Here is a 16,256-nt window from a genome sequence, read left to right on the forward strand (position 1 = left end):
CTCTGTCATCTGTCGAACTCCATGGGTTTTTCTGGTGAATCAATCTTGTAGAAGATGACGGTGTTTCCACATTCACTACAGAGCCTCTGAACGTCCAAATGGGTCATATCTGATGACCATGAAAAGATGACAACCTGCATTTTACACCAATTATTTACATGGATTGATAGAATTAGTGGATCAACAGGTATTATACATTTTAGATCAGTACATGATTTTGGTTGCCAGTGGCTGTTTGGGTCTTTATAGATTAAGCTGAGAAGCAACAAGTCACTAAAGTTGTTGTACAAATGTAGTAAAACATGCAGTATTTGACGAAGAAGAATAAAGTTGCATAAAATGAAAATACATGAGTCAGATAAATGTATGTCAAAGTTTTACTTCAGTACAGTACTTTATTTCTTTGTTTGTTTGCGCAATAAAAGTACAAAAGCAAGAAAAACAAAGATCATAACATAATAAATTATGAGACAAAAAACCTCAACCAAACAGGCAAGACAATAACCAAAGAGCAAATAAATACCTGACAATAATTAAAAAACAAATAAAAAAAGATAGAAATGTAGTTGGAGCATATTAAGTGCCCTTTGAATATGTATGGATGCTGAAGTGAGATTTTTTTAATATACGTAAATATACATACAAATACATAAACATACATACAGTCATGGCCAATGTTGGCAGTGACACAAACTGATTCTTTACATAAATAGGATTTTTTTTCTGGCAAATAAAAGTCTTTGAAACACATAGAATAGTTACAATTGCTCTTCAGTGTACTTCAGAAACATGTGGGAAAAAATCAAACAAACAAAACTGATGTAGCAATGCTTGCAAAAACAAAAATTTGTGGCATTGCTGAAACTTTTGCCCATGACTGTAAATGCTTGCGTGCGCACAACTTTGCCCAACTTCTCAAAAACCAAAATGGGAACATAAAACTAAAAGAAAATAAAACCAAAATCAAACTTACAGTAAATACCCCAAAAAATGAACAACGCTTACATCTACAAAAGTAAACCCAAACTGTCTTAATTTACTTAAATACTAAAAGAACAAATCAAACTACTTGAGTATAGTGCATAGTTACTTTGTACCACTGCACTAAGGCTGGTCTGGGTGGTGAGAGCCTTTAAGCAGACTACATCTATGACCCACAATGACTTTACAATGAATGTGCAAAAAAATGGATTGCTCATGTCTGGCTCATGGGCACCTCAGTAAAACACAGGATAATTTACTTTCAGACCTGACATTTACAGACAGCTAACAGTGAATCACAAAGGGGAAAAATGCTGCTCTCTGTACGCTCAAACTGTAAATTATGTTTCACTTTTAGACACACCACAGTCAGTGTTGCAAGACACCACTACAAGGATGCAGAATGGTTCAGCTATTGTTTTTATGTTGTTTATTAAATCTTCTGTGGTTACAATTGGAATCAGTTTCAAGGTTGAAAAAGTTCTGTTTGTGCAGTTTTTGTTTTGGATTTAAGTGGAATGTAAGTGGGTCACACACAGAGCAGCATTCATCCAAATGAACCCCCCTAGTATCTTATTTTAGAAGATCCTTCATGGCCTCAGTCTTATGCTTCATGGACTAATAATGAGTTGTTCATCAGTTTTCTTTATTTTTATTGTGCTGATTTAAATAGTGAATTTCCCTATGTGTTCAATGACTGTATCTGTTACTATACAGTTAAAGGCACAGCTCTGTAGCCTCAGTGAGGAAGGAAAGCAAACTGGGAGTTGAACAACATCAGGTGCATGTACATATGAAAGACACAAAATGCTTTAAGTGGATTTTGGTTGCTTGGGTGTGGCAAGTGCGGCACAGAGCAGAGCAGTGAGTCATCATGCAATTTCTTGACCACCAAATAAAGACTTGGGCCTAACAAGGTTTCTACGGACTCATGGCCCATGTACATATAATGAAAATGCTCTGAACCGTGCTGCACGCTGTACATATATATATAAATATGCTATACCATGGACATAGTTTACTTTAAGTTAAGGCAGCTTGGTAAAAGAGTTCATTTTGTTACAGAATGTATTCCTTATGGTCACTTGGTTATTTAATGTGGATGAGAAAGTCAAAATAAACCACAACCAGATTCATATAGATTAGGTATTGTAAAGAAAAAGGTAGCAAACAAAGTAATCAACTGACCAAAAAGGGATGTAGATAATAAATTAAGTCACATCAGGTTTATTTATAGCACATATTCATTCGGTGAGGCTCAAAAAAGCAGAAAGACACCGAAAATTCATGATAAAAACATATAAACAGAAAAGATGTAATAGGCTAAGCAAATGATGAGACACAAAGTAACAGTAAAAAGAATGCAAATGTGAAAGCATTTTTAAAAGAGGATTATGTCAATAAAACATATATCTGGTATGTTTGACTTGCTAATCTTGTACTTAATTTAAAATGTGTTTTTATTCTGTTTTGCTCGTAGGGTCAAACTGATATCATTCCTCATGGGCCCAGTGAGGAGGGCCTTGTTCGATTATGCATTCAGTTTACTGCAGTGAAAAGGCAAAAGCATTTAAAAACAGTCCAAACTCTGAAAATCAATTCTTTGTTTTACCCGGAGCCACTGACAAACGCTTAGGTTTGATGTGAAGCATCTTTTGCTTTTAGTTACTGCTCTGGATGAGCTGGAGGTTATTGAACACCTGCTTTTTCAGTCCCACAAAAACTATATTACAAATTAAGATATAAATACACATGTAAACATGCAGATACATCTATCATCAACAGATGTTCTCACAAGAAAGCTGAAGCCGCAATAAACATTTATAATGAATAGACCAATCACAACATAAAAATGACATTGAGAAACCCCACAAAAACATATCCTGTAAGACCTAACCACTTGACTCTAAGCATATGCCTGGCACAGCTCCCTGACATGACATCAGTGGCTTGGTGGCTGCCTGCTGCTGCCTGCTTCTATTTGGGTCTGACATGAAGCATGTTGATGGCTCAGGCCTGTGGCTTTGGGTGTGGACACTCATGAGTGGTCAACAGATTTCCCTCTAAAGCGACTCTCCAGGGATATAATCACTGGTTAAACCAGGACAGTGGTCGCAACTCAGTGAACCAGAAGGGGCAGTGTGGAACTCTGAGGACGGAACTTTGTAGAAAGTAATGGGTCAAACATAAGAGACGGCCTTTGACCTGTGACACCATCTGGGACTGTAGCCTCCAGTGAAATTCAACCCCCACTTCCACTGTTTTCTTCACTTTTCCTCCTCCTTCTGTTTCCTTGTGCAGTTTCAGACAGAAACCAGCAGAGGGCAACATTGAGCTATCATAAGGTAACTCACTGTAATTGCTGGGCTACTTATCTTTTCTCCTTCAAGGCCAAGAGGATTGAATACCTTGACATTCTGTTCAGAATAAACCTTTGTCTAGAACTCACTGTCTCAGGCAAAAATCTGCAATACGTTTTTGCTATGATACCCCTCCCACAGCAACAAAATAAAGTACTAAGATGAAAAAGGTTTGCAGGGTTTTTGACTTTTAATTGGCTTTCAGAGAAAAGCATGTGTCATGTTCTTCAGGGTTACAGATGTGTTTAGTACAAGTCACACAACAGGATGCAAAAAATAAGACTTGCAAAATAATGAGAAATGTAACCAGGAAAGAGAAATAAAAAGAAGAAAGCATGAGACACTCACAGGAAAACATGGCAATAATAACATCTAAACAGGCAAACCATCGATCAAATAAGCCTTGATGATCCATAAAACATTTAATACTCATTATCGATGCATGGGAGGCAGCCACTACCCCTGTGTTCAAGAACTCCTGTAAATCTGGAGAAGCTTTATTTTTCACAGTGTCTCCAGCTTTAATCACATCCGCTATAAACAACATAAAATATATTTTTTGATGTATTGAGATTCTGTCACCTGATAAACATAAAACAAGAATCAAAGGGATTATCATTATCCTAACAAATAATTTCCATAACTTTGATCTAAAATGATCTAATAGTGTATATATTCCATGTACAATACAGTTACCACCAGGTTTTCCACACTTCCATCTTAAATATTCCAATTTGATAAAGTCTTACAGGAATACTATAATATGTTTTACTGTGTGCATCTGACTTTTGTCATTTACTTACATTCTGCCAAACAATAATTAACCATTTTTCATGTACAAAATGTCTCAAATGTCTTTGCCAGAATGGTTTCACATTGGTTGAATCATTAATTACTGAGTTGTTTGTCAGACTATAAAGCTTTGAAGCTGTTTGATGTTTTGGCAGCAAATCCAACTCTGAACACCCATAGATAAAATACATAGACACATGTTCAATTTACAGATGTTCCAAAAATATCCCTTACCCAATAGTCTTAATTACTGTAGTCGTTCATAAATATGGATGAACATGGATGTCAATTACTAAAATGCTCACAGCATCACTATTATTTTCTTTGAAACATTCATCAAGACCCTCAGTATCAGTATCATAATAAGACTGATGCCCCTGTACAGGGGTGTCAAACTCATTTTCTTCTGGGGGCCACATTCAGCCTGATTTAATCTGAAGTGGGTGGACCAGTACAATAATAGCATGATAGCCAATAAATAATGACAACTACAAATTATTTTAGTGCAAAAAATAATATTCAATTATGCCAGTATTTACATTTACAAACTATGCAAACAAAAAGGATGAGAATAACCTGAAAAAAAATGAAATTTGTTAAGAAATGTGATTACAATTTTATCAATATTCTGCCTTGATTTATCATTTATACATATGCATTATAGGTCCGATCTACAAAGGCACAAAACAGATACAGTATTGTTAAAATGACACTTAATTTACTTCAGACATTTTAAGTCATTCACATTTTATTGTTACAGGATAGTTTGTTAATGTAAACATTTTCATAATTTTATGTTTTTTGCACCAAATCAAAGAGAAAAAATGGTGTTGTTATTATTTATAGGTTATTATAATATTATTTTTGAGTTTGATACCCTAACTTGCACTTTGCAAATTCATCCCACGGGCCGGATTGGAACCTTTGGCGGGCCGGTTTTGGCCCCCGGGCCGCATGTTTGGCACCTGTGCCCAAGTAGCTTCCGTTGGTGAGTGGGAAAAATTTGGAACAAACAACAAATGTGATGAAATGGAAAAAAGGAATCTCCGCCTGATTGATGTGGTGGTTGGTGTAAAAACATGGCAGCAACTGGTACATTTTCAGTCTGACGCATAATGTCTGGCACTTTTCTTACATTATCTGAGGAGAATCATGAGAACCTACTGAAAAGGGAAGATGAGGAGCAGGAGGAGCAGGGAAAATATGTGACAGTCTGATGAATACACACCGTGGTGCTTCCTCTTTCAGTCACTTGGACGGTGACTGTAGATTCCAGCCTGGAGAAGACGTCATCAGAACACCTTCTCCTGACCTCCTCGAAATTTTTCTCTCTCTTTTTTTTTTCTTTTTTCTTTTTTTGTCTAAAATGACTTCTGAAATAGGCTAATAATATCCACCCTTCATTGAATATCCTACAGAAAATGTGAAAATGTACATGGGAGTAATACTAGTAGTGTTCATTAGTGAAACACCTGACTGGAGCTATTACAAGTAAAGATGTTTCACTTATAAATACTACTACTACTACTATTACTACTGTTACTTTGACGGAGATATTCATTCATAAGAAGCCTTTTTTCGTATCAGCTGTAATGAACTAAAATGCTCAAACTTACACGTTATCCCTATTTTACGCACCACAAAACAGGAGAACTGTGCCATCAGTTTCACTTATAAATACTACTACTACTATTACTGTTACTTTGATGGAGATAATCATTCATGAGAAGCCTTTTTCGTATCAGCTGTAATGAACTAAAATCCTCAAACTTACACGTTATCCCTATTTTACGCACCACAAAACAAGAGAACCGTGCCATCCAATCCGCTCCACCCCGTCTATTTTGGGCTCCAACTGCACAATGAAATGTTTGGAAACATCTTCCTTTTCAGTAACAATCATGTGAAAGTGTCACGAAACTTCAATCTCCATGGTAAAAGTAAAAACAAAGCAGCGGCATGGACGCGCACGCTGCTGTACAGGATCAGCTGCAGCACCGCCTCGTCCTGACGCACGGATGAGTCAGCGGGGGCGCGCGTAATTTATAATTACCTGCACATATAAAGCGCGCACATGGCTCATTCTAACTTGGGATCCTGGAAAACCAACTTCTTCACACCAAGTTACTGGACAACGGAAACACCGAGTGAATTTAAAGCCATCAGGTACAGTTCAACCTTTTCTTTTTCTCCATTTTTTGGGTTACATTTAGATTTGACTGTTTATCAGAGACATTAAACAGAATATGATCAGACATAAATACTCTTGGAATTCTTTTGAAACATCATGACGTTTTAATAGAATACCCTAATGTCAACAGATGAAATATAATTAAAGACTGTTTATTTTCTTCTATCGTTAAAGTGAAAGTAGCCACATATTGGCTTTGTTTCCTCATAACAAACAGCTTCCTATCAGAATGAGATTAGATGTCTGCTCTTCTGTTGTGATGCTTTCAGGGTTTGTGTGGGATTTGGAAGAAGCCTAACTTGTGCAGTAGCTCAGCAATATTGTATAATTTCATTCATGCAGAAAGCAAGAACAATTGATCTAAATGTCTGAAATAAGATGAATATTCAATATAAATATAATATTTTAAAAAAAGTATATTAGTAATTAGGATTTCACAATGAGTTTTTAATTTTCTTTTGTACTGTACATCTTAGTTAAGCTCTTGTACCAATCCTCTTCTTCCTCTTAGTATTATTCATTTATTATTTGTTTATTTCTGTAAGATGTAGATTTCTGTGATACATAATATTAGTCTCAGTCTTGTTGGGCCCGGGTTAAAGAATGGAACTATAGTGGAGCAGATGTCTTTCTGTAGACTTGGAAACTCTATTATTTTCCAAACTGTATAGCTTGTAAACATGTTTTAACAGCATTCTCCATAAAACAGCTCCTTCCATTAAATTCTGTGTTTTTTTTAGCATGACTGGCCTCAGCATAAGCTCTAACATGGTGTTTTTTTTTTTTATCTCTCAGGTAAAAAAGTAAAAGGAGAAATGAAGCTAAAACTTTTACTGAAGAGGTTGGGCTCAATAATCCGGGCCATCCTCACTTTCCTCTTTGCTCTGCTGGTCCTGTGTGTGATGATGTGGGCCTACGTTCATGGTTTTCAGCTGGTGACATCCTCGTATGGAATCATCTCCTTCGGCTTTTACGGATTACTCCTCGGACTCCACTTGCTGGTCCAGAGTTTCTTTGCCTTTGCTGAACATCGGCGAATGAAACAGCGCACAGAGCCTTGTTCTTTCACCAAAACCATCGGCTTCACAATAGCTGCCTACCAGGAGGACCCTGAATATCTCAAAGAGTGTCTCAACTCCATCAAAAGCCTCAAATATCCTCCTGAGCTACTGCGCATTGTCATGGTAGTAGATGGGAACACCAACGATGATCGATACATGATGGAGATGTTCAGGGAGGTTTTTGCAGACCAAGACCCTGGCTGTTTTGTGTGGAAGTATAACTACCATACATGGGATCCCAAAAATGCTCTGGAGGATGGGGACATTACAGCAGCAATGAGTCCAAGAGGATACACCGAAGATCCACAACGAAAAATGGTAGAGGACCTGATTCGGAGCAAGAGGTGTGTGTGCATCATGCAGAAATGGGGCGGCAAGAGGGAAGTGATGTACACAGCGTTTAAAGCCCTGGGGTCGACAGTTGACTATATACAGGTATTTTCATTTATTCATAAATCAGTCATAGAGAAAAGACTGTAAACCGTGTCTGATTTGTACAATTTTCGTTCCCCTTTTTCAGGTGTGTGACTCAGACACAAAGCTGGACCCTCTGGCCACAGAAGAGCTGTGTAAAGTGTTGGAGAGTGACCCTAAATACGGTGCTGTGGGAGGAGATGTCATGATTCTCAATAGAGAGGACTCTTTCATCAGTTTCATGAGCAGTTTGCGCTACTGGATGGCTTTCAACGTTGAAAGGGCCTGTCAGTCCTTCTTCAACTGTGTGTCCTGCATCAGCGGCCCTCTGGGTAAGGACAAGATGGGTATTTAATATGAGTCAAAGAAAGAATACGACATATAAAGCAGTATGTCATAGATTTAACCCTTTAAGAGGCACTCAAATTCCAAATTTTAACCTTAGTGTGTTATTGGAGGACATAAGAAGACTTTGTTACTTTTGTGAAGTTTTATTGCTTTGTAAAAAATCAAGGTCAGTGAAGTTACCATATTTGGTTCGTTAGCCATAAGTAGCAAAATAATAATAATTTTTTTAAAAATCCAAGAAGTATATAAAAAAAATACAAGAAAAACACCTGTAAAGTGAAAGGACCATGTGTTTTAGAACATCACTTTTACAAAGTTAGACCAACCGAAGTGCTGATCCAGACACCTGTCAACAAACACATCATCCCTTTGAACATCATTACTTACATTAGTACCATTACTTCATAGTACCTAACAAAGCAGTTGAAGACCCTGGTGCTAAAAGTACTGAAGTCACAAACAAAGTCTGTTTAAAATATTTCTAGGGTGGACTTAGCTAAACAAATACAACGTGTTAATATGCTCAACTTGAATTGTCCAAAAATGTGACTCCAGTACTTTTAGCACCAGGGTCTTCAGGTACACTCATTGTTCATGCAGAGCTGGACCATTCAGACCCTGTAACCACATTGGACCTGAGATTGTTCCCTCACTGTCCTCGCTGTAACCATCACTGTCTTATAATGTGTGTGGAAATGACCAAAAATAGTCACTTGCCTGATAAAAGGTTAATGCAGTGTTGTAGCTTATTTTCTGCTCTTTTTCTTTCTATGATTTGCTCCATAAAGGTCTGTACAGGAACGACATCCTTCAGAATTTTCTGGAGTCTTGGTACAATCAGAAGTTTTTGGGAACTCACTGCACCTTTGGCGATGACAGACACCTCACCAATCGGATGCTGAGCATGGGCTATGCCACAAAGTAAGAAGCTCCACAGATCAGTTCCTAGAGATAACCTCTTAACTGCAGCATTTCACTCATGGTTTTTCTGCTGTTCCTTTAAGATACACAGCCCGTTCCAAATGCTACACAGAGACTCCAGCTCAGTTTTTGCGCTGGCTCAACCAGCAGACTCGATGGACTAAGTCTTACTTCCGAGAGTGGCTCTACAATGCGATGTGGTGGCACAAGCACCACCTGTGGATGACGTATGAGTCCATCATCTCAGGTATATTTCCTTTCTTTGTGACTGTTACCATGATCAGGTTGTTTTGGACCGGCACGCTGTGGGACATCCTCTGGATCCTGTGTTGTATCCAGATAATCGGGCTGGTGAAAGCTTTCTACGCCTGTTTTCTGCGTGGAGACTTTGTGATGGTGTTTATGTCCCTCTACTCTGCTCTATACATGACCAGCATGCTACCAGCTAAATACTTCGCCATTCTCACCATAAACAAAAGTAGCTGGGGCACATCAGGCAGGCGCAAAATTGTGGGAAATTACATACCCCTGCTTCCCCTGTCAGTGTGGGCATCCGTTTTATTTGGTGGAGTTGGTTACACAATCTACAGGGAGAGTTTCATGGACTGGTCTAGTCCAGCCAAGAAACTGGAGACAACATTTCTGATCTCTGGCTGTGCAGCCTATATATGCTACTGGTTATTCATGATGTTGCTGTACTGGGTTTGGTTCCGTAGGATATGTAGGAAACGCTCTCAAAGCTACACAGTTAATGTGTAGATTATGTGTCCAGTGAAGAATTAAGAGGAAGGAATTAATTTATTTGGTTTGAATGTTTATTTTATTGTTTATTTTTAGTTATTTATTTTTTGTTGCACTGCAGTACAGATGGAAAAGGGCTTTTTAATGCAGCTGCTACAAAAACTTCACAGACAAAATGCTGGAGTCAATCCATGTAACCCTGTCACTCTTTTAAAAATTAACAAAGATATTATCATCATTATTATTATTACCTCCGCCAAGGAGGTTATGTTTTTGCCAGGGTTTGTTTGTTTGTTTGTTTGTTTGTTTGTTTGTTTGTTTGTTTGTTACCTCCACCAAGGAGGTTATGTTTTTGCCAGGGTTTGTTTGTTTGTTTGTCTGTCCGTTAGTGTGCAACATAACTCAAAAAGTTATGGACAGATTTTGATGAAATTTTCAGGGTTTGTTGGAAATGGGATAAGGAAGAAATGATTAAATTTTGGTGGTGATCGGGGGTGGGGGGGCCCACGGGGGGGCCCATTTCCAACAAACCCTGAAAATTTCATCAAAATCTGTCCATAACTTTTTGAGTTATGTTGCACACTAACGGACAGACAAACAGACAGACAAACAAACAAACCCTGTCAAAAACATAACCTCCTTGGCGTGGGGGGGCCCATGGGGGGGGGGCACTGATCAGCCTTGGCGGAGGTCTGCGCTCTCCGAGTGCTTCTAGTTATTATTATTATATAAGGAACATTTTTGATTTGCATGGTATTGGATGGATGTTGCACATTTTTACAAACTGTACCAAGGGCTTTCAAGCACTGGGACTTCTCAGGATTTGTTTTGACTACATATTAAATGTTATTGTTTACATTTTTTCTTGATATGTGAAGCGTGAGGTGTACTGTATATTATCAGTGTTGCAAGCAAAATAAGATGAAGATGTTTTGTTGTATTGTGTATTTATATGCAACATGTTTTATATAATTGTCTGAAAATGTGAATAAGTTGGTGTGTACAGGTGGAAAAATAAAATTATTTTCTAACATCTGCTTATTTCCTTTGGATCAATTCACAGTGTGTAAAGAGCTCTGCCAAAGAGATTAATGCAAAATGCTTTACAGATAGCAAAATGGAACATGACCTTTAGGTTTACACTTTACTCCAGCATTGCAAAAATAAAGTTATCTCATATGAAACCTAATATATTCTTCAGTATAAAGTACAGTCACTGTAGTCCTTGGCTAAATGCATTTAACCCATAAGGACCCAGTGTGACTTTCGTGGCAGTTACCAAATGAATTTCTCTCTCTATTTAACCTTTCCTAAGTGATTTCTCACCATTTATTATAATATTATCCTCTGAATTTAGTATTTTTACAGTGAAAATCATGTATTTTCTTATATTTAATTGACTGATTATGTAGATGTTCATCAAACCTTGCAGTAAATTCAAAGGTTATTATATCAAAACAGGAAAAAAAGGAAGAAACAGTGACTTTTTCAGTAAAACCTCTCATTAACTGAATATAAACCCAGTGTGTCCATTCACAGTCATTAATCAAACTCCATGGGTTTTACTGGTGAATCGATGTTGAGAAAATGATGGTGTTTCCACGGTAACTACAAAGTCTCTGAACATCCAAATGGGTCATATCTGATGACCATGAAAAGATGAATACATTTTACACCAATTATTGACATGTATTTATAGGATAAGTGGCACTACAGTTTAGATCAGTAGATGCTCTTGGTGGATGTTTGAGTCTTTATGGGTTAAAGTCCGTTTTTCACAATTCTAAACATTTCATTTAAAACAATTTAAATTCTTCATTTGTTGTTCCTTAATCTTGTGGAGGGTGACAGTTTACATCTGATAAAATTGTTAATGTTAATGTGACATTTTTGTAATGTTTGTTGGTGCTTCTTCGTAGGTTTGTACTGTATATTAAAACCCAATTTGAAATCCAGATAATTGGCATCTTTATATAATCACATAAACATAAGATGTTTAAGGCATATTCATGAAAACACAGATAGCAAAACTGAACACCGGGCAGTAAAGCAAGTTACAGGTATGTGTATACATAAGTAGTTTTATCTTTATTTTGAGAAATTGACTAGTATTAGTGTTAGTTTTTTAGGTTGTATAAGGGAAGCCTTGATATACAGGGTGGGGAAGCAAAATTTACAATATTTTGAGGCAGGGATTGAAAGACAGTGTATGACGAATTAGTTTATTGAAAATCATGAGAATTTATTTGCCACAAGAAAATTGACATAATAGAAAATGTTTTTATTCTATGTGTCCTCCTTCTTTCTCAATAACTGCCTTCACATGCTTCCTGAAACTTGCGCATATGTTCCTCAAATATTCGGGTGACAACTTCTCCCATTCTTCTTTAATAGTATCTTCCAGACTTTCTCGTTATAGTTTTGCTCATAGTCATTCTCTTCTTTACATTATAAACAGTCTTTATGGACACTCCAACTATTTTTGAAATCTCCTTTGGTGTGACGAGTGCATTCAGCAAATCACACACTCTTTGACGTTTGCTTTCCTGATTACTCATATGGGCAAAAGTTTCTGAAAAGGTATGGATAATAGTGTTAGTTATGATTATGACGTCAATATATGTTTGGTTTCAAAACAATTGACGTAGTGCCTGCTGAGAAAAAACAACTAAATGTTCATTGTAAATTTTGCTTCCCCACCCTGTATAGAAGCTGAAAATTTTGTATGAAGTGATGCTCAATATCAAATACCAGTTACACAGAACATATTTACTTAGATATTTACAAATCTATTCTTCATTAAATGTACATTTTATGCAAAGCCATGCTATTCTTGAGTGCTATGAACAATTAACACAGGGGCTAAATTACAGAAACTTCTACAACTTGCCAATCTGTTTGTCACTCATTTTTATCCAAGTTTCATTTTAATGCAGTTGATTCTTTAGCAACAGATTTAGTGTTTGTGAACTATAATAACCCTCACATGGAAATATGTACTATGCACCATATAGGGTGTAACTCTTGCTTAAAGTGTTTTAGAGAGCAGTAAAAGTGACTTTTATGCATAGGGAGCCCTTTTATGCCATAGTCTCTAAGGATTATGGAGCTTTCATTTAGTTGTTAGAGCAGGAGTGGAGGTGTTTTAGTCCCACTGGTAATAAATAAGCAGATACAGGTTTAAATAAAAAGACATACCTCAATGTTTGGTAAAGAAAAAAAATAACTTGGACATCTCAGTGGCTCTTGACTGTAGAGATTAACATCTTGGAAGCATTTCTGTCAAATGTCAAGTTTGGAATGGGAAAGGGCATCATATAAGAGCAAAAACATTTTAAACATTACTTCAAGTCAGTGAAATGAAGGAACTGGTATGAAATTAGATATAAAAAAACAAAACAAAAACAAAAACACACCTCAAGTTCAACTCCATATGTGAGAATATTGGGCCTTTTAGTGTATAATGTTATTTTCTTGGACATGTTCCTTCTGTAATTGCTCACCTTGCATTGCAAGTTTTTCTTAAACCTCATAAGTTTGAGTTCACTTTTTAATGGTCGTACTCTCATCACAGAATCACCTGTAGGCCTATCGTATTACTCCGCCCCCTGAAGGGAAGGCAAGGGGTATTGTTTTAGGTTCAGTAATTTATTAACTTGACTCATTGCTAATTTAACTCTGAGAGAACAAGCAATGTCAGTCTGGAGGAGATGTCAGCCAGACCTTCCATCGATGAATCCTGTTGTAAATAAGTAGCATAATGAGAAAGATGAATCAAGAATTGATGAAATGAAACTTCTAACTCCTTAAAAGACATGTTTAAATAATTTTTTGCCACTCACAGTAATGATGTTAACAAATGAATCAGGAAATGTGAAATCCTGACAGCTGTGGTCTTGACTGGCCTTGAAATACTATATAATCCAAGACCACAATGAAGTCCAGACCTTCAAAATGGTCTCTAGACTGACACCCATGTACACAAGCTTCTCATAGCATTGACACAAACAATAAACAATAACACCACTACATCTTAGAGGAAAATATTGTTATTTTTACAGGATCTTCCCCAGAGCAGAATCTTTACTTGCAGTGGAATACTTTCATTTGGCTATCAGTACTTTTACTTTTTAAGAGCTTTTGTAGATCTTTTGTTGAACCCACTTACACTGACTCGAGGATTTTTCATACATTTTCCTCTGATGTCATCCTGCAAAGACCTCTTTTGCCACCCCTTTATCACCCCAGGCAAAATTTTTGAGATTGGCCACTTTGGCAACGATATGCATTATTATTAAATCATAAAATAGTAAAACACTGATAGAGACCATTACATAATGACCACTTGATTATACATACAGTCATTTTTTTAACCCCCTGAGACCCACTAATGCATTTTTGTCCTCCACAGTTTTGCATTAAAAGAAAAAAACACCTTGTCCACAGTAAAGGACATTCCATAAAAAATGCATCTGACAAAACTGTTTCATCATGCTGTTTAAAGTGGAGCTAATTATTTAATGTAAAAAAGCCAAAGCTTTTACTTTTCTGGGTCTCAGGAGGACAAGACAAATCTGTACAAACATTTCACAGTGTGTTATTAGTAAGTTTAATGAGGGAAAAGATCTGAACATACTTCTGTTCATGTGGTTTAGTTCAGGACAGTGACCGGTTCACACTGGAATCTGATATCTACCACCAAGGTTATTATCGTTAACGAAAACTAACGAAATGACGAAAACTAGAATTGAAAAAACATTTTCGTTAACTGAAATAAATAAAAACTATAATTAAAAGAAAAAAATGACAACTAACCGAAGCTGTATTGTGTGTTTACAAAACTAACTAAAATGTATAAAGATCATGGATAAAATTCCCTTCGTTTTCATCTTTGTCAATGTCAGACTGATATGAAATCAATTTATTTCCCTCAAGAAATTTTAGCTGCTGGCACCATATGATATTTAACGGTCCGTCACTTCTCGTCACTTGTCGTTTACAGTCGTCTTCTGGTCCCCACTCTACCTGGAAACATGGAGACTAAAGTTGGGAGAAAGCAGCAGAGTCCTGTCTGGGATTTATTTGAATATGACGGCGAAGAAGAGAAAAGATATGATGAAACTAAAACTAAACTAAAACAAAGCATTTAGAAAAAAAACAAAAACTAATAAAAACTAGCAAACCTGCTCTAAAAACGAATTAAAACTAACTGAATTAGAGGGAAAAAAGTCAAAACAAAATAAAACTAAACTATAATGAAAAACCCAAAACTATTATAACCTTGTCTACTACATTTAACAAGATCCGATGTGAGTGATAAACCTGACTGAACTCTGAAGCTGGGAGTGCGAACATGGTCTTGGTCTCGGTTTAGGTGGTCTTGATTACACTCCAGACCACATAAGGAAACATTTCCGACACAGTAGATAATCAGTGAGTCAAAAACCTCTGATGGTGGTAAAAACAACTTGGCAGGCGAGCAGTTTCACATATGAGTAAAAGTGTCTGGATTCCCTCAACAGCATCATCAACCGTTACTCATCAGATATGGCGCTGATATCCTGTGTTTGGTCTCCAGGAGTAACCTCTTGAATTTCTGTCATGGATGGGATGTGATCCGCCCAATTTAACCTCAGAGCTGTGGGTTGATATTTAGAACAAATGATTTTTTGTGCAGTAACAGAGAATTAATGAGTCAGAAAAGAGGATTTAATAAGGATTAATTCAGAGAGAGAGAGAGTGAGGAAGAGGGAAAACATAACTAAAGGGCCAAACTATGAGTGTGATGAAGTCAAACATCACTTCCCCCCTCGTGTCTGTTTTCAATTAGTCTGTCCTCCCCCACCCTGTCTGGGCCTCCCCTCTGACATCAGCAAAAGCAGGAACAGTGGGAATCAGCTGGCACACATGTTGGGGCGCACGTTGGAGCTCAAATGAAAAGCAGAAGAAGCAGCCACAGACTGTTGTGTCACTGAAGTCTTGTTGGTCTCAAACTCATTCCATCTGAGCAGCTCACTGCGTCGTAGAGGAAGCTCTCATTCAGGAGTTGGTGAAGTTTTCCCAGAAATTTTCAGTACATCCTCCTGAACACGTGAAGCCACAACCGGGGTCACACTTACAGTCGTGAAAAAATTATTAGACCACCCCTGTTTTCTGCAGTTTCTTGTTCATTTTAATGCCTGGTACAACAAAAGGTACATTTGTTTGGAAAAATATAATGAAAATTTAAAAAAAAATAGCTCATAAGAGTTTAATTTCAGAGCTGATATTTAGCCATTTTCCATGTTTTCTTGATAATAACTAAACTCACTTAAGTTCTTACATCAATATCTATGGCAGGGGTGTCAAACTCATTTTAGTTCAGGGGCCACATACAGCCTAACATGATAGAAGTGGGCCGGACCAGTAAAATAATACAAATAATAGGATAAGAACTTTCGAGTGAAA

At 37.0% G+C, this 16,256-nt stretch overlaps 1 protein-coding gene across 1 annotated transcript; it reads left to right on the forward strand.

Annotated features, from left to right (window-relative positions):
- The first annotated feature begins 6,237 nt into the window (after positions 1-6,237).
- Positions 6,238-9,845, forward strand: has1 (hyaluronan synthase 1). The gene is given in 6 exon segments (XM_030159261.1): positions 6,238-6,299; positions 7,120-7,820; positions 7,906-8,131; positions 8,936-9,068; positions 9,152-9,693; positions 9,696-9,845. Coding segments are annotated over 5 exon segments (1,671 nt in total). The 5' UTR covers positions 6,238-6,299; positions 7,120-7,139; the 3' UTR covers positions 9,785-9,845.
- The last annotated feature ends 6,411 nt before the right edge of the window (positions 9,846-16,256 follow it).

This window comes from Sphaeramia orbicularis, chromosome 16 (genome assembly GCF_902148855.1).
Source record: "Sphaeramia orbicularis chromosome 16, fSphaOr1.1, whole genome shotgun sequence".
NCBI classification, from domain to species: Eukaryota; Metazoa; Chordata; class Actinopteri; order Kurtiformes; family Apogonidae; genus Sphaeramia; species Sphaeramia orbicularis.